Source organism: Bemisia tabaci, chromosome 4 (assembly GCF_918797505.1).
Source record: "Bemisia tabaci chromosome 4, PGI_BMITA_v3".
In the NCBI taxonomy this organism is placed as follows: Eukaryota; Metazoa; Arthropoda; class Insecta; order Hemiptera; family Aleyrodidae; genus Bemisia; species Bemisia tabaci.
In genome coordinates this window covers 21,958,436-21,986,273 of record NC_092796.1, presented here as the reverse complement: position 1 = coordinate 21,986,273, position 27,838 = coordinate 21,958,436, and the positions used below count along the sequence as shown (strand labels likewise).

The 27,838-nt window shown below is 36.5% G+C and overlaps 1 protein-coding gene across 1 annotated transcript; it reads right to left on the bottom strand.

The window, feature by feature from the left end:
* Positions 1-95: 95 nt before the first annotated feature.
* On the bottom strand, positions 96-27,754 carry stan (Protocadherin-like wing polarity protein stan). The gene is made up of 16 exons (XM_019051613.2): positions 26,331-27,754; positions 24,913-25,000; positions 23,554-23,845; positions 22,627-22,898; positions 21,543-21,805; positions 14,542-20,822; positions 13,472-13,687; positions 12,736-12,956; positions 11,941-12,087; positions 11,049-11,340; positions 9,950-10,074; positions 9,448-9,568; positions 8,890-9,145; positions 7,991-8,275; positions 7,040-7,313; positions 96-4,870 (listed from the first exon to the last, which is right to left on the bottom strand). The coding sequence occupies exons 1-16, from the start codon at positions 26,719-26,721 to the stop codon at positions 4,843-4,845; spliced, it is 9,552 nt and encodes a 3,183-aa protein (XP_018907158.2). The 5' UTR covers positions 26,722-27,754; the 3' UTR covers positions 96-4,842.
* Positions 27,755-27,838: the final 84 nt, after the last annotated feature.

The following is a 27,838-nucleotide window of genomic DNA, read 5'->3' as shown; positions in this document are numbered from 1 at the left end:
CTTGCAAATTGAGATAAACGCAGAAGGTTTTAACAGGTAAGATTTCTCTCCTATTGAAGGAGATAAATAGAAGGTGAAATGAATGATAACTTCAATTCATGTTTATAAATACAGACACAATTTATTCAAAATACAAGGCAACATGAGCAAATTTCGAAATCACAAAATGGCGCAACAACATAAAGAAAATACCTAAATCAAAGGAGGAAAAAAACAAAATCATAATGAGTGATGTTACTAAGAACGATCTTTTACAATCTTTTGACTTGTTCTAACGGAAATTTTAGGTACAAAGGCAATTCATCTGGCAGGTTGTGTAAGAGAATAAAAGTTTGTTTGTCGACCTTGCTTACGATTTATATAGGTCATGCTTTAAATGCTTTGTATTATTTTCATCAAAATATTGCAGATGAGCGCGATATAAATTGAAGATCATTAATTAGAGTATCAACATTTAAAAAAGAAAAAGAAAATATATTGTAAAAAAACGTGGAGCTTCTGCGTTGAAACGCACCTTTTTCAAAGGAAAACTGTGATGATGGTCAAACATTTTTTCCATGAGTATTGACTTACTAAACGTAATTGACAAAAATTATAAAGGTTTATTGAAGTGAGGACGAACACATCCTTAACTTTCACATTAGAGGCTTCAAAAAAATTGCAGTGGGAAATTCAATTATTTCTTCATCACAAGATAATACTTTTGAAAAGAAGAGTTAATTTTGCAAACAAGAGTTGCAAAAAAGGAGAATGATTTTAAATTAGCTAAAATTGACTTGAAGTCTGTGCAGGGGCAATAGTGGAAAGATAATTGGTTCTTCTTTCATCAGGTCATTGGAAAATTATTTACATAGACAGCAAAAGTTTGAGTGTTTTTTCATCATCTTGAGATGCAAAAAACACAAAACAGCAGGAAAAAAAGGGACCGGGAGGGTACTATTGCACACAAGTATAGAACAGTGGATCAAGAGAAATATAAAACAAACATTTGCTTCAATAAATAGGGAATTTTGTTAGAACTAATGGACAGATTTTGAAGGAACTAAAAATGAGAAATAATACAAATAGAGGAAATGACACACGGATAGTTTGCGGAAGTTAATCTTGTAAACATTTTAACACCTTTTGTACATTGGCTTAAGAATAAAATTGAAGCAATAAAAATTTAAATACCTAGATTCAATTTGCACTTCAAAACTGTTTCAATTGACAATTGTTTAGACATTTTCATGAGACAAGGCGTTTTAAAATAAATTATAAAATGTTTCCAGGGATGGATAAGAAAACATTTTCAAGAGTAGGTTGCTTAAAAAGCAGCTAATTCGTTATTTTAATGAGATAAGCAATTTTATAAAAAGGCAGGCAAAAAACTTTAGAGATAGAAAATACTTTTTTACTTACGAAAAAATTTAGAGGGTTAAAAATTTTAAAATCATTTGTCACTTTAAAAAGCGTTTAGCTCAAAAAAATAGAATGCAAAAAGTACAAACATCAGATATTTTGTTATAAATACTTATTTACAAACAGTTCATCAGAAATTCAATCACAGTAACGGATTCTTAGTTTGTTTGGGAAAATACTGGATATTTTGCAATTTTTACAACTCTGGCACAATTGGCCAGTAAAACCTTGTCAACATAGAACCATGGTGCCTGACTTCAAATTCATGCCTGAAGTTGACCCACCTTAAACTTGGATACTTCCAATTTTTTCATAGCCAGATAATCCTTCATGATAGTTTTACTTTATCTTGTGGACTCTAAATTTTACTCGCTCAACATCTAGCACTTATGGCAAATTAGAAAATGTCAACTTAGTCCATACAACAGCTACGACATAAATATAAGGGCAAAAAAGACAAAAAAAATTAAATACTGTTTCTTTTAAAATATAAAAAACTAATAAATGCCTGAGATTCTGTCTTTAATTTTTAATAAAATTATTTGTAGAGAAACTTCTCCTGATAATATAAAAATGAGGGGCATTATTCCTGATTATTCTCGGGTTATTTTAAAATTGAACTTTTCCAAGATCATCGTTGTAAAACATCAAGGAGCCTAAATAATATCAAAAAGAATTGCTGCAAAATATTTTTTTCCATCCTTACAAAACTTACGAACAGTGAAGCTGCAGGCACATATCTCGACTTGCAACATTGCAGACTTCCTATCTTACTTTATTTTTTAAAAAGAAAAATACTAAACATCATTGTTTAGAGAACTTATCTGATTTTGGTTTCTCTGTTTTAAGAATATCTTAGGAACATTTAAGACAATAGAGTTGGTTTGTTCTCTTTGAGAAAATCAAATGGAAGTTGAGATTTTGGAACTTCGCTAACGAAATATGTGTTCCTGCTGTTTCACCCTGGATTTGCAGTCTGTAAATTGCAGGGATCCTTAATCCTACTTACGTGTAAAACGTTTATACTTCAGGTGAAAAAATATCATTTTATGAAATAAATTTGAATTCTGACAACCTTAAAGTTAAGTGAGAGAATTACAAGCTATTTCAGATCACTTTGAGGGTCATAAATATTAACTTAACTTGATGGATGACCGTAAGAAAAAACGAAAAAGGGCAATAACATGGCAAGAAACATTAAGTACAGAAAAATAAAAATAATATCACAAAATAAAAAGGAATGTTTTGTCAAAAATATCTAAAAGATGGGGAAAAAATAACCAGTACCAAAGAGAAATCAAAGAAAAATATAGCTTAGCTGTTGGAATGTGATGTTCAATTAAAACAAAAAAAATTAAGTACTTGGAAAAGGACAGATAAAGGAGAATAAAATTGCTAAAAAATATGAGAATAAGAAACATTAAGTACACAAAATCAACTGCTGTAGCAAATTACAACTCTTCAAAAGATCAAATAATAATCATTCCAATAGGGCTTATGAGTTATTATATTTTACGTCTTGCCAAAGGCAATTTTACATGCTTTTTTCTAGAGCTTTGTTATTAAAAATTTCTTGTAGGAAATGCATTTCTTTTCTGTTTCTACTCAATGGCTTTCAAGATAAATACTAATCTTACAGTACAACCATGATTAAAAACAATCAAAATATAAAAGATATAAAAGAAAAAATGGACAAAAAATGTGCAAAGCAACTGACACAGTTAGTTTAAAAAATTATACATTATAGAGTTAATAAAAAGGACAATGAGCATTTTTAAATTCGCTAGCCATTAGTATGAAAACGTTTGAGTACATACAGTCATTGAAAAGTGAATAAATCAGTCTTACTTTTTTCCAAAAGAAAAGAAGAGGGGGGGGAGCAGGCAGAACAATGAGAGTAGAGTACGATTGAAATTATTTCATGTCAAAAAAGGAACTTGATGCAGCTACTGCATAAAAATGTTTAAAAGCTAAATGCATACTTTTTTAATTCAAAAACGGTTTTAACCGCATTTTTACAGAATACTTCTGTTTAATTTTGAATCAAAATTATTTTTGACTTGGCAGAGTAATTATTGTAGGACTTGGCAAAGAGTTCCAATTAAAAATGAAAGCTAAGCTTCCAGCCTTCTTCTAAACTTCAACTGCTAAACTCTGAAAACATTTGACTCTGAATTAATGAATGAAACGTCTATTTTAACTGTTTCATAGAAGAACATAATTCAAAATTTCTATTTCGTTATTATTTTTGAGCTTTTAGGCAGGCATCTGAAAAACAGACCCATGGCTAACTAATTTCAGTCAATATTTTTTAATACTGATATCATGAATCTGATGAGTGTAACAATGTGTTTTAAATCATTTTGGCCAAAATAAAAAAGCAAATAAAAATACAACAACTCCATGGGAGCCCTGGTCATAAGTTATATATAAGAAATAAATACACACTTTGTAAAATAAATTAATTTGATTGTACATACATATACACATGAAAAGCCCTTCGAGGGGGGGGGGGGGGCAATGAATGTCCTTAGAATAGCGCACTTTTCAATTCATTTGAAACAAAAAGAGTGTGGGCATTCAGTTGCTGTTTATCGCAATAGAAACAAAAAATCATCCATAAAAAGTAAATGCTTATGGTTTTTCACAGCCTAAACTGAGAGTTGCATAATTTGTGCAACATAAAAAGAACAAAGATCGATCATCCTCTGTAATGTTTCTTAGTAATCGTTTGAAAAAAAAACATACATCATTTACAAGGCCGGGTAGTTCATGCTTTCAGCACTAAACAAATTTCTTTCTTAAGGATGAATTAGCGTATAAATGGTTTCGTTTGAGGCATAATTCCCATTGAAGTTAGCATCAAATGACTCATAATAAATGCGTGTGAAAAAAACAGTAATTTTTCACAGACACTTAGGGGAAGGATTTTTGAAAACAAAAAAATTGGCTAAAATGTTATTAAAATTGAATAGCTAACAAAAAAATAAATGCGGTTTTGACTGAATTTGCTTCAGTTGAGCTATTGAAAAGCCAAGGCCAAACTGCACAAATTTTTATTTTTTGATCGATCCACCAAATTAATTAGGTGAACAAATAGCTTCGAAAATTAGGTAGATGACAGTATCGCTGAAATTCCTAAATTTTCTGAGTCTCACAGCCATTCCACACTCTTATTATGTTGGAGTGAGAGCAAATTTGTGTAGTTTGGTCTAAAAAAATAAGATTTACAAACTAAAGAATGAAAACTTATATGGCTTTAAAATATGGCAATAGAGTGCAGAGATTTTTATCTGCTTTTGGTAAAATTTACAAATATACAGGCTGGGCATAATGTGCCCAAAAGTTAAACTTTTACAAAATGTTACCAATATTCAGGTACTGGTTCTCTACCAGGGAGCACCATGTTGTAACAGCACTTTGGAGAGTGGATTATCTTTGCTAGACAGGCGTTTCATTGGTATCTTTCCTGGAAAAGAACAACACACATTCATCAGTTATCAATGGCCTAAGAATAATTACTTCATAGCAGGTTTAGTTGAAACTTTCATTACGATGGATTATTTCACCAGTCTTGACAATATTTTAGAATCTCAGGAAAGTAAAAAGAATGGATGAAACTTAATTTGTTTGCAAATGGAAATTGACAAGAGAAACAGTCAGGAAAACAGGCATATGTTTCCTTCCTACCCACGAAAATCTACTCCTACCTGTAATAAGATATCAGACACTTTCCTGACTGCAAGGATTATTAGTTCACCTCCCAGTTGAAAAGCAACCCCAATATATACCTTTGCTATGAACAAAGACCAAGGTACAAAGGCAGCCCAAAACGGAAATAGTAGACGCAAAACAAGAAAACAGTGGAAACAAGGCTAAAATACATATATTTTGCATAATACACATATATTTCAGCCTTGTTTCCTTGTTTTGTTCCTTTGCTATGATACTCCATGATAATTTAGTTTGCCATAAATTTCATGATGCCTAGCAAGGCTCTTGGGGCTCTCACCATTTTTTGCATGACGAAAGTCAAAATTAATTGAAAATTTTGGCATAAGCCATGCTAGACATTATTAACAACGGACGCCAGGGCTCATGAATTTTTGGAGGCCTGCCTTTTCCGCAAGACTATATTCAAATGACGAAGTGGTTTTTCTCTCAAAACGATGATGAAGGTGTAGTTACAAAGTTTTTCAAATTGCCCGGCAAATGCTGTTTCTAACGTTTGAACAACAAAGTTTATTAAATTTCCCCTGACATGGTAAATCACAAATTTAATCCTTGCTTGTAACAACTGTGAGAATCTACTTAGATAGTTACTCATGTTATCATAGTTTTTGAAATAGGTGAGTAAAACAATACTATCGTGAAACCAGTAGCCGATCAAAGACAAGTCTCAAAGTACACAATTGTTACCTTTCTTGGTGTACTGCCAATATGAGAATTTTACTTTTAAAACGCAATATTTCTAAAGCAATCTATCACATTTTAAACCCCATGATGACCAATGCCAAAACTTACAAATGAATTGACAATATTCTACGATGACAGTCAGCCCTATTTTTAAATTCTAAAATGTACAAGAAGGATAGCACAGACTGTGAAGGACAGAAAAGAAAATCAGATACATTAGATCCTTACCTCCTCTCTAAAACATAGACCACCACCAAGAGGCAACAAAAGGAAAAGAAGAAAAATTGAATCAACATTACTGGAAGTCTACGATGACCAAAAATGATCTCAAAGACATGCATATAAGACAAAGTGTATAGGTTGTAAGGACTGCTTATGAAATGACGGATTGTGAGTCATTTAAACTGCTCCGGTTGTCACACACGCGAGTATCAATGCTACTGAATAGGATCCACACAAAGCAAATCAAAAAGCAATAGGCTAATCTGAGTTTTGCTGCTCTATGAAAGAATGATAAATTTTAAAAAAGCCAACAACTGCTTCGTTTGGATCCAGCTGAACTTCATTTTGCAAAAAGGAACTAATATTTCTGACTCATCCATAGAAGCACCTATCAAAATAAGGAAAATAATGGTGCATATGTTGTTTCTGGAATGAGCCAACAATAGTATTTCAGAACTACTATTGTTGGAACTAGTATATGGAATTACTAGTTCCTTATTGTAACCTTTGATCAAAATAAATCCATGTAATCTATTTTGAAGCGTCACAGATCTGAGACAGTCTAGTAAGATTAATGAGAGAAAGTAAAAAACAAGATTGAAATTTCCAAGATGAAAGAAGATTAAGAGACCTTGGCAGAGAAAAAGTACTTTTTTACTTCATTTAAAAACGAACTGGGCTTCTTCTGTTCATCCATGATTCAAATCTTTGGCTTTAAAAATCTTTTTTCAAGCAAAACTAAGTGAAAAAGTTATTTTCATGATAAGCAGAGCGTATATATGAAGAATAGAAAAAGTAAAGTTTTTAAGAGCTGCAATTAATTTGTTGAAAGATTATTGAAAAAATTACACTAGATACACACTTCAGGTGAAGTGTATTAACTAAGCAAACGTTGCAAATGACCTAAGAACAAAAACCAGCCAATTTCAGAGAACTGGATTTCGAACAATTTTTTGCTTTGCAAATAATCTTTAGGAAGTTGATGTCACAGGATACTCACTCAGACTCGGAAATATCTTCAATGGGGTGCTCTGATCTGTGTTGCATCTGAACATGCCGCGGATGGCTCTCAAGATGCGAGTACTGCGCTCGGTCGAGGTTCTGATACGGTGACACTCGAGCACCACTACTTGGAATGTAGCTGGCTTCAGCACTGTGGTGCGAATACGGCGACTCCGTGAATTCTCGATTGTGCAGCAGTGTTGCGCTGTTTGAGTACGAGTTCTGAAGATCGCTCACAAAGTTGGGCGAGCCACGGCAGTGGTCCTCTTCGGCTGTAGAGCAAAGGAAAGAGAAATTCGATGAGGATTCAGAGAGTAAAGGATGAAAAATTATAGAAGGATCAAGGGAGTAAAATAAATCTGAGGATGGTATAAAAAAGGCCATTGAAAGTGTTGCCTTCACATATCAATGGAGTCCAAAAAATTGACCAGTTTTTTAATTAAAAGATAGAAGAAAGTTTTCCCTTTGGAGAAGATTTCCCTTGAAAATGTGTTTTTTTTCCCCTTGAGTTGACATTTTATATGTTATCTTTGGAGAAATTTTTTTTTGATATGTACTTGAACTTAGATGCGCTGAAGCAGGTACTGGACTGATTGCAATTCACTGGGATTTAACCAATTTTTATACTTATTGACAGCTGCATCGGTCAAAACAACTGATCAAGTTACAGTAGGCTAATGGCAGAAGTCTAAACCAAGCATTGTGCACTTAATGCTAAAAGACAGAGTTTAACAATGCTCTGCTGTTGAGTAGCATGAAATGTAGAAAATAAAGGTAAAAATTTTAGAAAAACAGTGGGAGGATTTTAATTATTGCGCCAGTTAAAAAAAACTTAGCACAGCAACAGGTGTATGCATACTTGTGAGATAATCACAAGTAATACATTGATATCAAAAATGAGAAACACTGAGTTTGCCTACAATAAGCCAATCTAATCAGTTCAACTCACCAGTATAGGGAAATGAGTATTTGTCTCCAAGCGTGGACTTGTTCTCTTCAACATCAGAGCCAGGAGTAACGTCTTGATCATAGTACAGCCTATGTCCCAGTTCTGCCTTTTTATACTCCTCATCATAAATGTCTTGCGTGTGACCTAAAATCGAGTCTGAGTTGATCAGCTTTGGCTCATAGGTCATTCGCGCTGTAGTGACTATGTTGGCTTCGTTGTCTGTGATGGTGGATCCGAGCATTCCTTGCCAGCGGTGTGCATGTGATGGCTCTTGCTCTTCTTCCACTTAAAAACAAAATTAGAGAAGGATTAGATATGACAAAGAGTATCCATCTTTTACCATTTAGGATTACCTAGTCTAGAGGTTTATTTATTTATTTACTTTAAAATTCTTGTACATAAAAAGCTGCAATTACAGCCATAATACGGGTCAATAACAAATGAAAATATTACAATAACAACAAAACAACAAATTAGCATGAAACATAATCTTTTAGGAACAGCTCATCAATACTATAAAATTTGGAACTAAAGTCTTAGTCAGAGGAATCAAGAATGAATGTCAGGAAAGAAAAAAATCGATTGATTCACGGCTAGTTTGGCTTTTAAACTCCCTCTAGCATGCTACTCCTGGTGAATGCAATTAACGCTCTAAATAATCAATCAGTGACAGATATTGCAAATGAAGCATCTTAATCATGGCTGGTTTAATTTTGTTCTCTGGTTACTTTGTGTTTACCGAGAGAAAATATTTCAAAACCAATTTTATTTAATTGGAGAGAAAAGTATCTGAATTGAACCTTATAAAATAAAGATTATTAAAAAAAGAAATCCAATTGAGGTTGCCATGTTTGCACTTAAAGCTATACAATTAAATCAAGAAAATGTTGAAATAGTACCTGCATTGTACGTATCGGTTAAGTGACTAGCCCACCGGGATGGATAAACCGGCTTCAGATTAGGAAACAGTTGTGAGTTAGTGATAACATTTAGATGTTGAGGAGGCTCAACACTTGTTAACCGTTTTGAATCTCCCTTGATGTTGGGAGGCAACGGCGAGGCACTCACAGTCCGTTTCTGGGACCTGTTGGTTGAGGTTTCTTCATCGTCGCTGCTGTGCGATGATGCCAAGTCCAAACTCCGACCATCTGATGCCTGCAAAATAAAAGCCAGAGCTTGTATTTGAAAAACAAAAGTAGACTCAGTGCCCCTTGAGGACTTCAGTCATTGGTGTGATTGTTCATGACACATTTAACTAATACGTTACTAAGAAAAATTTGGTGTTATAAAGAATTACTAAACTGCCTCTTTCAACACTTGGGAAGGATACTGTTCTTATGCTTCGACTCCTTCCAGATAAATGGTTTGATCATAAGTGTACCATTATTTTCTTTTATTCTTTAATGCAAGCATAAGAAATCTAGCGAGGAAAAAAATCCTTCAGTGGAAGAAATTACCTCTGAATCAGAGTCGGAGGTGTGTTGTGTTTTTCTCCTTTGAAAGTGCGATGGAACATCAGAAGCAGATTGATCGTAGTTGCTTGTGCTGGTTGATGTCTGGCGAAGCTGGGCATCACTCCTGCAAAAATTCAAAGGAATGTAACTTTATTCAATTACGGAATAGAGAAAAATTTCCAAATTTTTAACTCCTCTCTTGGCAACAGATTTTGAGTGTTTTTCATATTATATTCAAACCTTTAAACATTTTTGACTATTGAAATCAATTATTTTTCAGGACCAATAGTAAGTACTTAAGATTTAACATAAAAATTAGATCCTTCTTCAGGATGATAGGCTCATTCCATCCAATTTTGACCAATGAAATTTACAATTTCCTTGAGGTGACTATGATAATACAACAGAGCTTCCCTAAAAACTCTCGAAAAAACGAGCATTGGCAAGTATTGGGAGGTAAACAAACAACGTCAAATTAAATTTAATCCCATTATAAAAATCATACCTGTATGGGCTACTGTTGGTTTTTGTTGTTGATCTAGAAGTTGTGCTTGAGATTGAAATTCCAAAATTCCTTCTTGCGGGCTCAAAACTATTTACTCCAGTGTTATGGTAGGCTAATGATGAGCGCTGGAATAATATTGTAAAAACAGGTTACTGACCAGAATAGAAACAAAAGCCCAGGGTAATAGATGAGTAAGTAACAAGTACAAATCAAATTTTTTGAGAAAGCCTATTTCGGGTGATTGTCTGACTCACTGAGATACTTGACAACCCACTTGATTCGGACAAACTGTGTTGCCTTTGTGCGGAAGAATCGTCATATCATAAACGATGTATTCTATAAGTCTCTTAGTTGAAACTGCTATGTACTTCTAGGTTTTACCCTCGGATAGTAACAATAGATATGGAATGAATTCAACAGAAACACACCAAGTCGCATCAAGTTTGAACCAAGAAAAAGAGGTTTGAAAGTCATACATTTCTGCTACAGTTAATTTAAAGGCAAAAGTTTAACCATTATCTTCTTGTTCGAAATTTTTCGACTTGATTTAAACTTTTGACAGGAGAAAATTTAAAATAGTTGAATTCATAGCTACTTCCAACCCATTTTTTTTTTCAATAAATTGTAACTTGGTATGCAATATTAGAAGTGCTACAATGCATTGTGCGATGGTGACTACGTCAAAAACTGCTAAATTTTTTAAAAGACACGTCGTTATACCTTCTTTCATTTGCTTATTTGCTTTGGAAAAAATCTTTAACCATTCCTAAAATAATTACAAGCATGCATTACTTTCTATTCAGCCCTCGAATGTGTGAGATTTTTTACTGAAATGGCCTTCAAGTTACAATTGTTTGGTTCCGAGAAATACAGAGAAAAGGTTGCACAATCTTACTGATACAGCAAAGGAAGTGGGATATTTTCCAAGTGCTTAGTTCTAATATTTTTTAATCTTTCAAAGGGAACCGAAAATATTATACTGTAATAAAACTGTGTATAATGTACAAAGAGGGTGCAGGAAATTGGTCTTATTACATCCCAAGATTTATAACTATCGAAAGCTCTTGATTTGTCTCAAAGCGGTATTAAGTTGCCTTACCCCTGGATTGAGCGATGGGCTGACTGGTGCATGCACAACATCCACACTATCATTTATTGTCGGCATTGGAGGAACCTTTTTCCCTAACATGCGAAACACCGCATGGTGGAGCCCCATCCTGATGCGGGAGTTGCCAAAGCAGAAGCCACACAGCATGAACCATGATTGGACTGCTGACGCCAGAGCTAAAAGGTAGCAGAAAATCGGCTCCCGCTCGGACGCTGAGAATAGCTCTAGTATCCAGACTATGGTCAGAAGGGGCAGGTGAACAACGCTCAACCACAGTACGGTTCTGCAAGAGAAAAAATATTTTCTTAACACTGGGGATAAATACGTTACAGTTGCACATAAAATGTTTGAATCTGACAGGCGCCATGCGTTAAGTATTTCTCATTTACGCCTACATAATTTAAATCAAGGCTAAAGTTGGCACCTATATATTCGCAGTCAGCTAACTATAAAAATGCTAGAGCCCAGACAAACTTTTTTAATTGACTTTAAAATCTACTAAGGGCCTCTTCAGAGGGATACAATTAAGTAAAAGAAAGCTATAAATATATGTCATCAGTTAGGAAAAGTCTGATTCGGAAATAATGAAAGACATGCGGTTCTTATAATTAACTGTTTCAAGAAAAACATTTTGGCCCCTAAATTTTTTTGTGAGATCCAAACCTTGTGCACATGTTTACTCAACTTCAAATTTCCAAACAACATAGGGTCTTAAAGTTGATTGAATTGATCTACTTGAAGCTTCAACAATAATAACTGTCAGCTTTATTTTGTGATGTAAAATTAGAGAGGATATTCACTAAGGTACAATTAGTTCAATTCTCACTTACTTCATGTGAATTAACACATTTACAAAATTATGTGAAATGGGTGGATTATTTACCTAAGGTTCCCATAGCCAGCTATGTGATCTTTAAGCGTGAACGCAGCACGCAATGATAGAAGCAATACAATGATGTTGATTGATATTACAAGACAAACAGGTCCAATTAAGCTCCAGACAACTGATTCGTACAGAGACAACCAACAGCTGAAAAGTAAATGGTATTATCAGAGATGGGAAAATGACAGAGTTTAATTTGCCATGAATGAATTTTAATATAATAAGCATTTGATGGTTCACTTGAAAAGGAATAATCAGAAACACCAAGCTACATATTTTTTTTTGAAAAATTCTGGAAAGCTATCTAATGCACGCAACAAAAAACATAAAAATAAATTCATAGGCTTTTTCTGATTTATATTTAGATGATAGAAGTGCATTGAAGTGGCCAAATCTGACTTAAATTTGCATTTTGCTCCCATAAAACTTGGAAAACATCACTGCGGCATTTTCCACTACATCACCTGACTGCCAAAAAAATGAGAAATTCAGGAGCTGCATGATATATAATCACATTGGACGATTTTTCTGAGGCAGAGAGAGAGGCAGAGGCATTTCACTACGCCTCATTTTGAATTCTAGGAATTCGCTCATCATTCCTCTGAACCATTGCCTCACAAATTAATACCATTCTGTTTTACACATGAACTGAGGATTTGGATATGCTTGTAATTTTCCTACATTAGTTCTTTATAATTTTTAATTCTTTCTAAAGCACACTTAATTGACTTATTTAGGTTTATAAATCTTCCTTCAGCATCTTCTAAAACGTAGACATACAGATGTGGTACTTACAAGAAGTAGTTTCCATACTGATCTATGCGAACTCCAACAGCTAGAGCAACTACAATTGCAGGGAGGCAGTAACCGAGGGAGTAATAGAAACCCATCTGTCCATGGTTGACATCTCGCATTTCAGTCAACATGCGATACAAATGCAGTGATCCAACTAACGACCATGAAAAAACACACAGCCAAGAATAGTGCAAGCTGATGGCACTCAATTTGCACAGGATCTGAAAAATACATTCAGACAATCTTAAGCAAATTCTAAAATGAAAGGAAAAAAGAGAAGAACTGAAAATCTTAGTGCACATACAGGTTAAAATATCAATGTTTCATAAACCGAATTGACACTGACACATCATCACACAAAGAAAATGAAACAAAAAATACCTGTGCATGAGAATAATTAGCTCCTGTATTTTCATTTTAACTGTTAGAAAAGGCAAGCAACACAAAGGTGTGTTCAGATGTTGGAAAAAAAGGATGAGATTGAACATCACTCTACTGTAACACCCATGAAAGAGAGTTTCTCCAAGAAAAATGAGCTCTAACATTATCATTCTTTCACCCACAAAAAAAGCAGGAGTGTAAAATGAGAGACTTCAAATTTTCTTAACATTTTGAAATTTGAGTATTACTGACATTCTTCTGAATGATTGAGCAGTCTGCTAGTTTAGAGAGTTACAAGAGTCTATGTTATGAAACATGAAAGAAGAAGAGATACTTTGAAAGAACTGAAAATCACCTCATTAGCGACCATTTCTGCACGTCCTTTCAATAACAGGAGGAAGATGGTCTGTGTTATCAGCAAACAGAAGGCTTGGTTCGTAAATATTGAGCTCGAATTCGTACGCGCCTTTAATAGAGACAGGACCATGGATGAAAACGTCAGAGCGATAATTGTCAGCGCAAATCCAAGCCATGTCACAGCATCTTCAAGAGGTGAGGTTTCGAGGACAAACTGAAATTAAAAGTAAAATGCAACTTTAAATTCAATTCAATATCCTAAATAAAATTCATTGATACATATTACAGTACTTCTATTCTGCCAAAATTCTAGAGAGATATGATCTTCAAAGTTCCTTTTAAAAAATCAATTGGTTTAGCGGATGCTGAACAAAAGCAGGAATCGCAACATTATTCACTGTTGATCTTCTAATAACATTTGAATCAACTGCCACTACAAAATCTTTATTATTCGTACATTGTACTGAAAGCTCAAATTTTTCTGAGTTGACACTCTTGAAAATTTAACCTGAGACTGCAATTCCCACCACTTGACTCATTGGTGTGAACACCAAGTAATGTGATAGGAAAAGTATTTAAGTCCATCGCATTTAGTTCTCAATGGATTAAGCTTTATTTTAACAACGTTTGATGGTGAGCTTAGCTTGAACCCAATCAGGTGGGTCTCAAAAAAGTAAAAAGACCAGCTTAAATTGTGCTGATTTTTTTTTACGTGTCCCAGTCATTCACCATATACCCTAGATGGAGAAATATACTGTAATTAATAAGTATTTATCTTCCCTACAAATAATATTAACCAAACTTTATCATGAAATGAAATTATAAAAAGTTATTTTTGTTTCCATGAAAAATAAATTTCACTTTTGAAGAGAAAAATCACAATACTTTTGAAATTGGATAAAAGTATATCTATGCAGATACAGTGTTTTGGCATTGCTCATTAAGAATATGTTTGAATTCAGTTTGGCTAACATAAAAAAAAACAGTATGATCTGTGTTAATAATGACTTACTGGAACAATGAGAGTGAATAAAAAAATAAAATTCACGTCAGCTGGAATTCACTCACCTCTGGATCAATCATATCAACCAGCAAAGCGTGTGTTGACAACTGATTACATGTACAGTTGATGAGAATTGGTTCTGAAGACCTCCACCAGTTGCTTTCTGGAAGCTCTGTGTGACAGCCTGCTCGGGTCCACTCATTGTCTGCAGTCCATCTTACACACTGAGGATTGGATCGAGAAGAGACCATAGGTTCATTAAGCCACAGCCGCAACCTGACTGGCGCTGTCAATGGGACTTTGTTATTCAATGTCACAATTTCATCAGTGTCAGGATCATTGGCTATAACAACCACTGATACTACTGGTGAACCGATCAACAGGTCTACGCCCCAGCGCTTGACTACCGTTTCATCATACCGTTTAGAAAGTAGGTGTCCAACAGTCTTGTACTGGGCATAACCAACAACTGCTTGCCGGTCTCTTAAGAAGTCGTGCTGAGTGAGTTCTACTTGCGATGGATCTTTGATGCCAAGCAGATCCATTGGGATCATGATCTGTGAGTGAGGGTCAAACTTCTCTTTGTTCTGAAGATAGTTGTTGTACTTGGGAAAAATAACTGTTGGCATGAAATGAGAGTTAGTGAGGCCTAAAATATTATTTGATCCTGATTTAAGACTGGCAAATTGAGGTTGTAAAACGAGAGGCGTATTAGGCAATACTACACGCTCTGACTGTTTAGCCAGCAGCTGAATGTCATTATCAATAAACGTTCCCTCTGTTTCGTAACCGTATAAACTTTCAGACGATACAACATCTAAACCAAGGGCTACATTTGGTGTTACGATCTCAAATGGATCAGTGTAGGTATCTTTCTGGTTTTTGGCAAGATTTATAAGGTAGTTCAACAGAGCTTTTATTATCATCCCCAAGTTTTGCTTCTTTTCTTCAAGTTTGATCCACTGGTCAGTGACATCTGTGTTGACAAACCTACTGAGAGCTATCAGGATGTTCTCGATGTAATCTTTATCTTGGCTATGTGTCAGATTCAAACCAGATAACGATGTTTCATATGCAAGAAGTTTCTCGATCATTAGTTTCCCAAGCAATACGTCTGAGCCATACAACGACGGCGTTTCATTTGCTGCACGGCGGAGCGTGTTGGATGTCTCGATGGCCACAAAAGTCGTGATGCTAAGCTCATTTCGTTCAAGTTGACTCAAAACGGATTTAACATGCAGGAATGCAGTTGACGTACAGTTGAAGAGATCTGGATTCTGCCAACCACCAAGGAAATCATCGCATGACCGTGTGGTTGTTCCATGTGAACCTGACGGACAGTTTTCCACACTTACATCTCCAAATTTAGTGCGCGGCCACCAAAGTCCACCAGCAAAATTTCTTGGGCATCCGTCATAGACTACTTCACAACCTCGAAGTGTGACTTCCGCATAAGCATTTGGGCATGCATCACACCTACGCCCAATTACACCTGCACGGCAATGGCACTGGCCAGTCAGGGTGTTGCAATCAAGGCCAAAAGAGCCAACGGAGTAACAGTTGCAGTCTAGACATTGGTCTGAGCCATCTGGCTGGTAATGATTTTCCTTGCAGTAACATTCACCGTTAGTCTTATTGCAATCAGGGTTGTAGCCCTTGTCAACAGGACAGTTGCAAGGTCCACAGACTGGATGCCCCCACCAACTGACTGGGCAAGTCTCATCAATTTTGTCATCACAATACTCCCCAGAATATTTACTTGATGCGCATAAGCAGCTATAACCACGTGGCTTGTCAGCAGAAACGCATGCTGCTCCATTGGAGCACGGATTCAATTCACAGACATTCGTACACGACGTTCCAATGTAACCAGAATGACACTTACAGCTGTACTGCTCCCAGTCAGATTCGCACTCGCTGTGCACTGGGCAGCGATTGCTATTTACTGTGCACTCATCACCCTCGTAGCAACCGTCTTCCACATTTATTTTCATAGTCGCTTGCTGGGCTATCTTTTGTGAACTGCCAACTCGCACATCCTGAACGCACCCATTGAAGGCAGGGGGTTTTGTCACTGAATTCTGTTCATCTTCATAACCACCAATGATGATCTTTCCGACATACATGCCTTGAATTTTTGCATTTATAGTCTTGACAGTGTGGCGCTTGCCATAATCCAACGCAATTCTCACTTGACCACCACTTTGCCACATGATTTCGACGCGGTGCCATGCACCATCGTTGATACGCGCTGTTCCAAGTGCTGCAGTCTGTCCATCAAATGCAAAAACAATGTAGCCACTTTCCAAAGAGATCGTTGCTGAGCTATTTTGACCGACCTGGATACTGATGAGGAAGGCATCTGACTGAAGCGTTCGTACCGACATTCCAATCAACCATGGTAGCTGAATCAATCTCAAGAGAGGGTTGAACGAAAGTACACCATTTCCTTTAAATCGCCATGCAGGCTCAATATTCTGACTGCAGTCTTTACCACTCCATCCCTCTGCACATTCACATTTATAGCTCCCCCAGTCATCGTAACATGTGCCTCCATTTTGACATGGCTGAGATGAACAGAAAGACTTCCTCTCTGCACACCCGATGAGTGTTCCATTGTCAGCAACATACGTGTTCAGGTCAAGAAGTTTGTGATCTATGAAAACATCCGAAATGCAGCCAACAAAATCTGTGTATTGAACTTGGAAACTGGTGGAGGAAGGAAGGGCAGGGAGACCCCCAATTTGGAGCGGGCCTGTCAGGTCAAGAAAACGATAACAAGTCTCTGTGAATAGGGCACAACGGTCTTCCAAAACTTGAGTTGAAATGTTAGCACAGTGTAGTCCTAACTGAGAACCGTGTTTGATGGACAGGGCTACATCACAATCGTCAATACTTAGAACTGCACTTTTATTAACATACTCTACTGTGACAGTGTGCCAGTTGCCGTCATTAAGTTCAGTAGGTGACGTTGCAATGACGCGTGTTGTGCTTGAACCAAGTGAAAAAGAGAACTGTAAGGAGCGGGCGTTATCTATCAACTCCAGGGCAATGAAGTCATGTTTCTCGTTGTAGCGACCATTGTACAACAATAATCCAGAACTTTCCAAAGTGGCGAATTTGAGTTTCAGGTACAAACGATGGCGTTGCTTCAGTGAAGGAAACGTGAGGAATGAGTGTTTAGGGAAGCTGCGACCACGCAGTTGACACAAGTTGTTGTGATACTCAAATGTTGTTCCTGATGCACAGTTGTTGCAGGAAAATCCACCTTGTGGCAGTGGAGTACATGAAGAATCAGACTGACAGACATTAGGTTTACATGTATCTTTGGACAAGTCAATTTCACAGTTGTCACCAGCGAAACCGGGCAAACAAATGCACGAGTACCCACTTTCCTTCCGTTTGCATTCGCCTCCATTCAGGCATGGGTCTGAGTAACACAAATTTACCTCTGTATCACATAAATAATGTTCTCTGCTGCCTGTGAACCCTTTTGGGCAGTGACAGGAAAAAGTTGAGACAGGATAGATTGGCCTGAATAAAACAGAGTCACTCGAAATGAAGCCTGATGCATTACCAAACTTTAAGACTGTCAAACACTCTTCATAGTTCAAACATGGCTCTCGGACGCAGAGATTGTCATCAAAAGGTAAAACTTGCACAGTTGCTAATCGTGTTAAAACCGCACGGTTCAAGTAAACTCTTTCCTGCAGGAATTGTGGAGTGTAGAAACTTCCATCTGCTTTTTTTGCTGAAAAGCTAACATTGAGAATTTTTGAGCTGACATCAGTGTCTCCTTGGATGCTGAAGATAAAGACGTTTTCTTTTGGGCATGGAATTATAGCAGCTAAGCCTTCTACAAAAAAGTTGAAGAGAGGGGACAGGAAGGCTTCCTCTGTCATGTCAGCTAAACGAACTGTAATCGAACTGAACAACATTTCATCTGTGACTAACCGTACCATTAACTGCATTGAAGCTTTCACTTCATTGATTCCATCCGAAACTGATACTTCCATGTTCGCAACTTTCGGCACGTTTGTATTGAGCTGCGGTGACAAACTTAAGTGTCCTGTGCTTTCATTTAAATTCACTAAGTTCGCATTGTTTCCAGAGATAATTCTGAAAGACAACTTGTCCGAGATATCAGCGTCAAAGGCAGGAATTTTACCAAACACGCCTGATGGAAAACAATCTCGGAAATTGTTGAATATAATTAAAAAGTCTTTCAATCTAGGAGCATTATCATTGACGTCTGTGACAATGATTTCTACATGCACATCACTCCTCAATGGAGGAGAGGCGGCGCGGATTATAAGTTCGTAACGTTTCTTGGCACTCTCATAATCTAAGTCAACCATCGTTAAAAGGTCAGCTTTGTCAGAGCCAGGCCTCCTCACTAACGAAAAACTGTTCGAATCTTCCCCACCAATGACAGAATATTGCACAACTGCATTAGGCCCTTCATCTGGATCTTTTGCATAGATTTCGCCCACTGTCGAGCTTATTGGTGAGTTTTCTGGGATATACAATGTCAGCTTATCTGACTCAAATGCTGGAGGTGAGTCATTAACGTCTTCTATTTTGACGGTAACCATGGCTGTTCCTGTTAATGGCGGTGTTCCACGGTCGATCGCCAATGCTTCTATTTCGTACTGGGCCACACTTTCACGATCTAAAGGTTTGGCGGTTCTGATGACACCCGATGCTGGGTCAATGACAAAGGCTTCAGTATCATTGCCTAGAGCATAACGTATTCGTCCATTTAGTCCAAAATCTACATCTGTTGCTATCACTTGAATAACGCTTGTTCCAACTAATGCATCTTCTGATACTGATCCTGTATATGCTGGCTTTGAGAATAATGGCTTGTTATCGTTGACATCTGAAACTGTGATCTCCACATCTGTTGTGTCAGATTGCGGAGGAACCCCACCATCTTTCGCTGTGACAGTTAGAAGATAGCCCCCTGTTGTTTCTCTGTCTAGTGGTTTAGTTGTAATAATTGCTCCTGTCTGCGAATTAATGGTAAATTCTGGTGCATTGCCTGCAGCAAGAGAGTATGTAATTAGTGCATTTTGCCCAACATCATTGTCAGTAGCCGTGACAACTAAAACCGTGGAGCCAACTGGTGCATCTTCATACACACTTGCAGAGTAAGGAGGGTTGTCGAAGGTTGGGGCAAAGTTATTAGCATCTGAGACATTGACATACACTGTGGCAGTATCAAACCTGCCATCCGAGTCGGTAGCTTTGACGGTGATGATGAATCGCTTTTCTTGCTTGTAATCCAATGGCTGAGCGATGGTGATAAGTCCACGGCCATTCTGGGTTGTGATCATAAACCTACTGCGTGTGTTTCCACCAGATAGTTCATAGTGAAGGCGAGGGTTTTCATCAGGATCTGTTGCCGAGACACTTGTCACGGGAGTTCCAGGAGGGTCATCTTCTCCTACAACTGCTTCATACTGTTTTGGATTGAATGTAGGATCATTGTCATTGACATCTTGTACTGAAATGACAACACTTGCGGTAGCGGTTTTTTGAGGCGACCCATGGTCTGTTGCTAGAACTTGGAACTGAAACTTGTTGTTTACTTCTCTGTCTAATTCTTTTGATGTCACAATCCACCCACTAGTCTCATCGATTGATATTGGCAATTCATTCGCTGGTGAGCCTGCCAAGTCACGCGGTGACAGACTATACTTGATAAGAGAATTATCACCTTCATCAGCATCATAAGCTTGCACTTGTACGATACTATACCCAACAGGTACAGCTTCAGAAACTGTCTCTTGAAAGAGAGTGGTGTAGAATCTCGGGGCATTATCATTGACATCTTTCACGTTGATCAGTAGAGACGTTGTATTTGATCGGCTAGGGCTACCTCCGTCTTGAGCTCGGATTATGAGTCTATAGTTCCGCAAAGCTTCATAGTCTAAGCTTTTCACAAGTGTGACTTCTCCTGATTGACTGTCGATTGAAAACTGTCCTTGGGTATTGCCACCGATAATTGCATAACGAATAGCTGCATTCTGACCCTCATCTATATCGATGGCTTTAATTGTTGCGATGACCGGTGACTGAGCAAAGTTAGTATCTTCATCTACACTGACTGAATATGCTTTTTCCAAAAACTGCGGGTAGTTGTCATTGTCATCTAATACGTGAACAACAACTGTGGCGGTGGAGGATTTTCGATCTGAGGCTGGCAAAGCTTGATCTGTTGCTATAACAATAATAGTGAAAACTTCTGTGGTTTCTCGATCAAGAGTGAGTCGTGTTATCAGAACACCAGACTTGCCGTCAAGAGAGAATGGTTCAGAGCCCGGTTCTGATGCAACAAGACCTGAAAAAGAAATTAAGTTATTATTGATGTTTGAAAGAGTGTTCATTAACACATTTTTCTAGGAAAATTTTCATGGTTATCTAAAATAAAAAAAATATTGAGAGAGGGCATTCAATTTTTCTGACCCCCCCCTCCACCTCTGAAAATATTAAGAGTGAGCCATTAAAGTAATTTCGAAATGATTCCAAAAGTTGAAATGAAAATAATGTGAAAAAAAAAAAAATTATACATTAAACATCTTTACATCAAATACATTTTTGACACTTTGAAGAATTTCGATATTTGAAGCAGATTGTTTAAATCATGACATTCAAAATTTCACAGTCTCTTATAATTAACGTTATTTCAGTGACTGAAGATTTATCGATACATAAATTGAATAAGGCTATTTCATTCCGAAAGTGTTATGCATGGTGGTTTTGTGACAATGGCTGAAAAAAAAGAAGGGGAGGGAATCTACAATTGAAAACATAAAGGTATTGGCTCAAATTTTCTTATTTTGGCTGTAATTCTGGATTGATAATACGGTACAGCAATAAGCATTAAAAACAAAAAGGTTGAAGTTTGTGTCAGTGCTTCAAAATGTAGACCTTTTAAAAAATAATTGTTTTTGCCAGTTGGTAAATAAGCTCAGAGTTTAAAACATATTTGAGCATTAACAATTCAAAAAAACTTAGAATAATCTTTGATGATAGCTTTTGAAAGAAAGGTTCTGCTTACCTCCACTATTGATGCTTTGGATGGAATACTCTATCTCTGCATTGTGACCAATGTCCTTGTCCGTTGCACGAACTGTCACCACGGAGGAGCCAATAGGAATAGACTCACGAATGGAAGCCTCATACTCAGCATTAGGAGCCTCAAACACAGGGGCATGGTCATTTGCATCCAAAACGTTGATCTGAAGAGTGGTGGTAGAGGACCGTGGCGGAAACGCCGAATCTGTTGCTATTACTCGAAAATAGTGGACGTCCAAGACTTCCCTAAATAACAGAAAAGACTTACTTGTATACTTACTGTTACAATATGGTAAAATAGTGCAGGATACACACTATTTTGCACGGAAAGCAAGGCTAAAGAGCTCCAAAAGTTTTGGAACTTTTTAGCCTTGATCTCCTCTCAAAATAGTGTGATTTTATCACCTTGTTCAGTACATACAGTTTGGGGCACATTTTCAATGTTTTTTTTTTTTTTCTTGTTACTTTCTTACTACCCTGTCAAGATGAGTTTGATATTGGTACTTCAGCTATGTGCTAAAATTTTTGATTGAAACAGTCTTTGAGCTCAATTACAGATCACAGATAGATGGACTAAATACTGGTACTCAAAGTATCCAACCTACTAAACTAACCTTTTTTGGGGGGGACCCAAACTTCTAAACTTTAACGAATCAAACGTAAATGTTTCCTTCCTTTTATAATAACAAGTGTCATAAAGAGCTTCATAACATTGTAATAATTAACAGTGAGTCAGATGGTTTTTGGGTTATACATTTGAGAATATATTGCAAGATATGATACATTTTAATATTAAGTTTCTCAGAATACTCTTAGGGTCAAAATAGAATGATTTATTGAATAACGAAAGTCACTCTTGTTGACTCTCTTTCTTAGATGGTAAGAAAAATCTGTGGTTAGCCACACAAAATGTTTGAAAGCGGACCATGGTAGACTCATAAACGATTGACTAGGAAATTTAACTATGTGTAATCTTACTGCAATAAAATCTTCTGGTGAGATTTTTTTTATTAAAAAAGAGAAAATAAATAATTATGCAGGAAATATAAACAATTGAGGTGACAAACCTGTCTAACGTTGCAGCTGTAGAGACTAGACCAGATTTGGTATCAATACTAAACAAAGACTGTGTCCTTGCGTCTAGGAGGGAGACCATGGAGTACGTAGAACTACTGCCTTCTACATCTCGAGCAACGACAGAGCAGACAGACAAGCCCGGGGGCTGCTCTTCACTTATGGATGCAACGTACAGCGCGCGTTCAAATTGTGGTCCTGGTTGACGCGTATCTCGGCGCACTCGATTGGTGTCATTGAAGTCTCTTCTGTACCAGAATACGATCTGCAATGAAGCAAAGATTGATATTTAAAAACAAATAAAGTAGAAAATGAAAAATATGATATGGAGCTGTGTTCTATCAACATAACAGAATTTCAAGGGACTAACAAGCCTAATTTTTGTGTCTATGAAGGAGTTTGACACAGCAACATGCAAGAAAGAAAGTGAAGGAGAGGTAGAGGCTGTTTCAATTTTTTGACACATGTTACACATGCTGCTCTTTGAGAGAGGAGGGTGGAGATTTTAATAAAAAGTTTAAAGGAGGGTTTTGTTCATTACCTCCTAGGCCCACAATAAATGCTGAAAATAATTCAAAACAAATAAAGAGTAAAACTAATTGGTAGGATGGAACATTTTAGGAGGAACATAATTGACTGTCAAAGATTACAGTACTACTTGGTAACTTGGTAAGATTCCTTGGTAACCATTGGGCTCATCTCCAAGTTGGAGGCAGTTCAGAGCCACAGTATGGTTAACTCTTGAAAATTTTGATAGCGATTTTTTTATAGATAAGCCAAAATCTTGATGGTCAGTTGGATACAAAACACAGTTTTATTTTGCATTTTTTAGATTCCTGGAGAATATTTGTTTTAAAGATTTGCAGAAAATAACCCAACATAATTATTGATTACATAGGAGAAAAGTGTTCAATAAATACCTTAATATGGTGTTCACTGGGAGACACAATATCAAAAATTCCATCGCAAGTGTATTGAAAAAGGAGTCTAACATCCCAAGATGGCTCAGCTGGTATGCAAACATCTTGTGCAGCAACAAGGTCTCCAATGCTTTCTTCGAACTTAAATCTTTGATCGCTCACATCGATGTACTTGATTCTGCATCGCTGGGATATGGAAGCAGGAATCAGGGCTGATCCAACGTTCGTAAGCAACTGACTTTGCTTCAGGCAGATTTCTGCTGGTGGGGAGGCCAATAGTCCTGGCTCAAAACTGCACAAAAGTAAGTGAAAGTTAAATTAGATAAGAGAAGCTGATGGGTTTTCCATTACTAAAAAAAACTTGGAATACTAGCAGAACTACATTAAAGTGGTTCGACAAAAATAAAGAGGACGGAAGTCTTTCTTTCTATTTGAGATGATAATGATGCCTTTATATTTCAGAGGGGTGTATTTTCGTTTCAATAGGATATTTTCTGAACTTTAAAAGATTCAGAGTTATTCAGAGTTGACTGCAATTACTTGAGATATTACAGTAGAGTGACAACAAACTTGCATTATTAATAATAATTGGAGGGATGAATTCTGGCTTGGAGGGAAACCAAATTTTCCATTCAAATATTAACGTCTTACTCGTTGCATCAACAAGGCAGAATTTGAGGGGGTTTTCAAAATTGACAACTTGATAGCCGACTCATATTTCTGTTGGACACGTTTAATAGGAGGATGTTAAAAATTGTTACTCATACTGGAGGGCATTTTTTTTTTTTTTTTTTTTTTTTTTTACTTTTGATAGTGTCAACATTCAGCAGAATTGGAGGGTGGGAAGGAGACAGATATTCTTATAAATTATAATATTTAAAAGCATGCAGAATTAGTGCATTTACAGGACGATTTCAACCATTTCAATATAAGCGGCTATATTTACTGAAGATGGGCTTGACTTATATTTCATCTTTTGATGATCCCATTAGGTAATAAAAATAAGAAACTCACTGCAAAACCTCTCAAATTTTTTTATTCTTTTTAAAAAACGGGAGAGTAACCTGCATGTACTTAACTGATTTCCAAAAGTCTACTGTAGTCAGAAGTGCAGAATATAGATGAAGAGAATTTAATACAATTTGTACAGAACCAAATAAAGACTACCAAAAAGATTACCTCTTAGCTAAACTTCAGGTGTTACACTTCGGAGCAGGCTACTGCTAATTTGTATGGCTTTGTAGTTATTGAATCACATACAGTACCTACTTAGCATTCAAGAAAATCTTACAAACCTTAAATTTTTTGCAAAGCATACATGTAAAAATTGAAGAAAATGCTTTAAAATAAAACTCTCACCTGCTACCAGGAATCACAAACGATGCTAGTGTTTCACTAAACCACTCTTTTGCTTCTGATAATTTAATGAATGCTCGTGCATCAGCATCTGCAAATGTGAAAAATTGATTTTATTTGAGCACTGGAAGAATCTTTCACAAAAAAGACAAGATTTACCTCTGATAAAATTATTGCTTGTCAGATCAGCATATCATTTACCTTGGAATTCAAAGTTTGCTGAATGATTTCAGAGGGGCAAATTTGGGATTTTTACTAATTTTCAGCAAAAAATTTGCTTACTACATAACTGACCATCAGTAAGATATTTACCTTAAATAAAAGATGATCGTAACGAAAGCTTAATTCCTCATGTCTGAGCATTTCATGGAGTTATCATTAATTACTTACTTCACTAGATAGGGAATTTTGTAAATTACAACCAAGTAGACTAATTGACTGAGGAACTTAATTGGGTCTCATAGAAGTATAGTATGGAGAAAAGAACCCCAAAAAATATGGCCCAAACTGTATGCAACAAAGTCGTAAAATAGTGCAGGGTCCACACTATTTTTCAGAGACAGAAAGGCCAAAAAGTTAAAAAAATTTAATTAGAGTCAAACATTTTTATTTGAAAGTTTTGAACTTATGGGCCTTGCTTTCCCTGGAAAATAGTGTGGGCTTGGCAGTATTTTCCTGTCTTAAAATATGAAGTTTAGAATTCAACAATATGAATACTTGAAACTAACTTATCGACAGTGTAAGTCAGCAATCACATAACTCCGTTTGCAACCTTGCAGACTTCCTGTCATAATTTATTTTTGAAACAGAAAACTACTCTATGGCAATTCTTTAAAACTACCGTGATTTTTTTCTCTGTGCAAAGAAAATTCTGCATAAACTTCAAGGAATGATGCCAAAAAAAAGTAACATAGAGATGGAGATTTTCAGACTCCGCAAACAAGATAAGTGATTGCGGACCTACGCCGGCATTATGCTTTATAGTCAATAAGTTCAATGATAGTGAGCTAGCAAGGTGGCGTGCAAGCGGAGCTAGGTGGCTAGTAAAATTTCATTTTACCATTCCCTGACTTCTTCTGATGAAATTCCTTGACTTTTTTACAAAAACATTAGGGCACTCAGTAATTAATGTGGTCAAAACATTGGCAAACAATGCGATCAGCTGGTCCGCAGTGGACCCAATTTTTAAGTGGAACCCGGCTACACAAAATATTCTCTGACCATTGACGAAATTCCTTGATTTTTCCCAGTCACTAGCCACCCTGAGTAAAGATATTCAAACACATGGAGGGAAAAACTACAGTGTTTCTCCCATTGAGGACGTTTCATGAAAATAACATTTGCTACTTAAGCATCATCTAACTTTTCAGCTTGAGATGGAGAGCTGAAGAAAATAACTGTCAAGACATTGATCAACTCACCATTGAATTCTGACTTATCATCACAGTCTTTCACCAATATCCGCAGTGGAACAGATAGATATTCCAATGTTGTGTTTGATGTAGAATCTACATACAACGTGAACAAACTAGGGTATTCGATGCTAGAGCAATCAATATGCTTGACTAGAATTACACTTCCGGAGGAGGGATCAACATAAAACAACTTTTGCACAAAATATCCATTGCGGTGTGGATTCAGCGAGTACTCTCGATGCCCACTTCCAGCACCCGAAAATCCGGCTTCGAATATGACGGTGCCTGGTTGATTGGAGTTGGTGATGATTACTAGATAGCCACTGCATTTTGAGAAACAACTGATAACAGCATAAAGCACCAAAACGCACCACAAGTTCGGATTGAATTTACACATTTCTTGTTATCAGGAGGGGGCTCTTTGATAAATAGTGTCAATATTGTTTGAGGGGGCATTGGTATCCATTCGTGAAGGAGGAAAACAAATTCAGCATTGGTCACATGACAGCGAAAAAACCTGATAATTATTTGAAGTCAACTGAGAATCTCATTGATAGATGTGAAACATTCGTACTTTTAATTCATAATTGGGGTGAAAACGAACATTCTTGTCCTGAGCTGTGTCAACATTCCACAACCGATTTCCTCGATAAGTATAATGATTTCTCGACGGCTAATACACTGGTCTGATGTTAAATAAAAACTGAAAATATTTAATGAGATGACAGTAATGCAAACTCGAAATGCAGGAGAATAATCACAAAAATGTAAGTTCTCTGATAAAATTTGAAACACGTAAACAAACAAAACGCTCCGAGCGTGGTCACACGGGTGGAAGTATCACACTGCCGAAACTCGCAATAATATCGATGAAAGCGAAGGTTGACGAACACAAAGACACTAGATGGACATTATGAACTAAAATTTCATTAATACATTGATCGATTATGATGAAAATAGTAGAAAACTCATAAAAAATTTACTACAACTACGGTGGTGGCAGTCGGTCAGCGCCATGTTGAATGAAGTGAATTTCATTGCATAGTTCCAATTCCTCACCGGAACGAAATGAGAACCAGAGGAATGTTTGAGAAAAAACAAGGAATATTGTAAAAACCGGGAAATTTAAAATTGCGCTCTTTTTCTAGCGGCCCGCTATTCTGCTTGTGAATATCTTTCTCTTGGTTTTTTCATTGAGAGAGGAATGGGAAGGAAAGATAACTATGCCGATCATAATTTAATTTTCTGTGTTTGATGAGTACTTGAATTCTTAAATTTTTAAACTATAGCCGTGCTCAATATTTTTTCGAATTATAATTATTTTATGACGTAAAAAACCCAGAAAACCAGAGCGACCTTTTTAGAAGTTGAAATATGCCCGATGCAGTGCGCTATTTCTCTTTGCGGCCTTAGTTAGTGATTATTCTCGTATATAGTTCGAATTCACCAAGTCATCAAGGGGCACCTACTTTTTGAATTTATCGCTCATCATGAAATCGCAGGTGTTTAAAAAC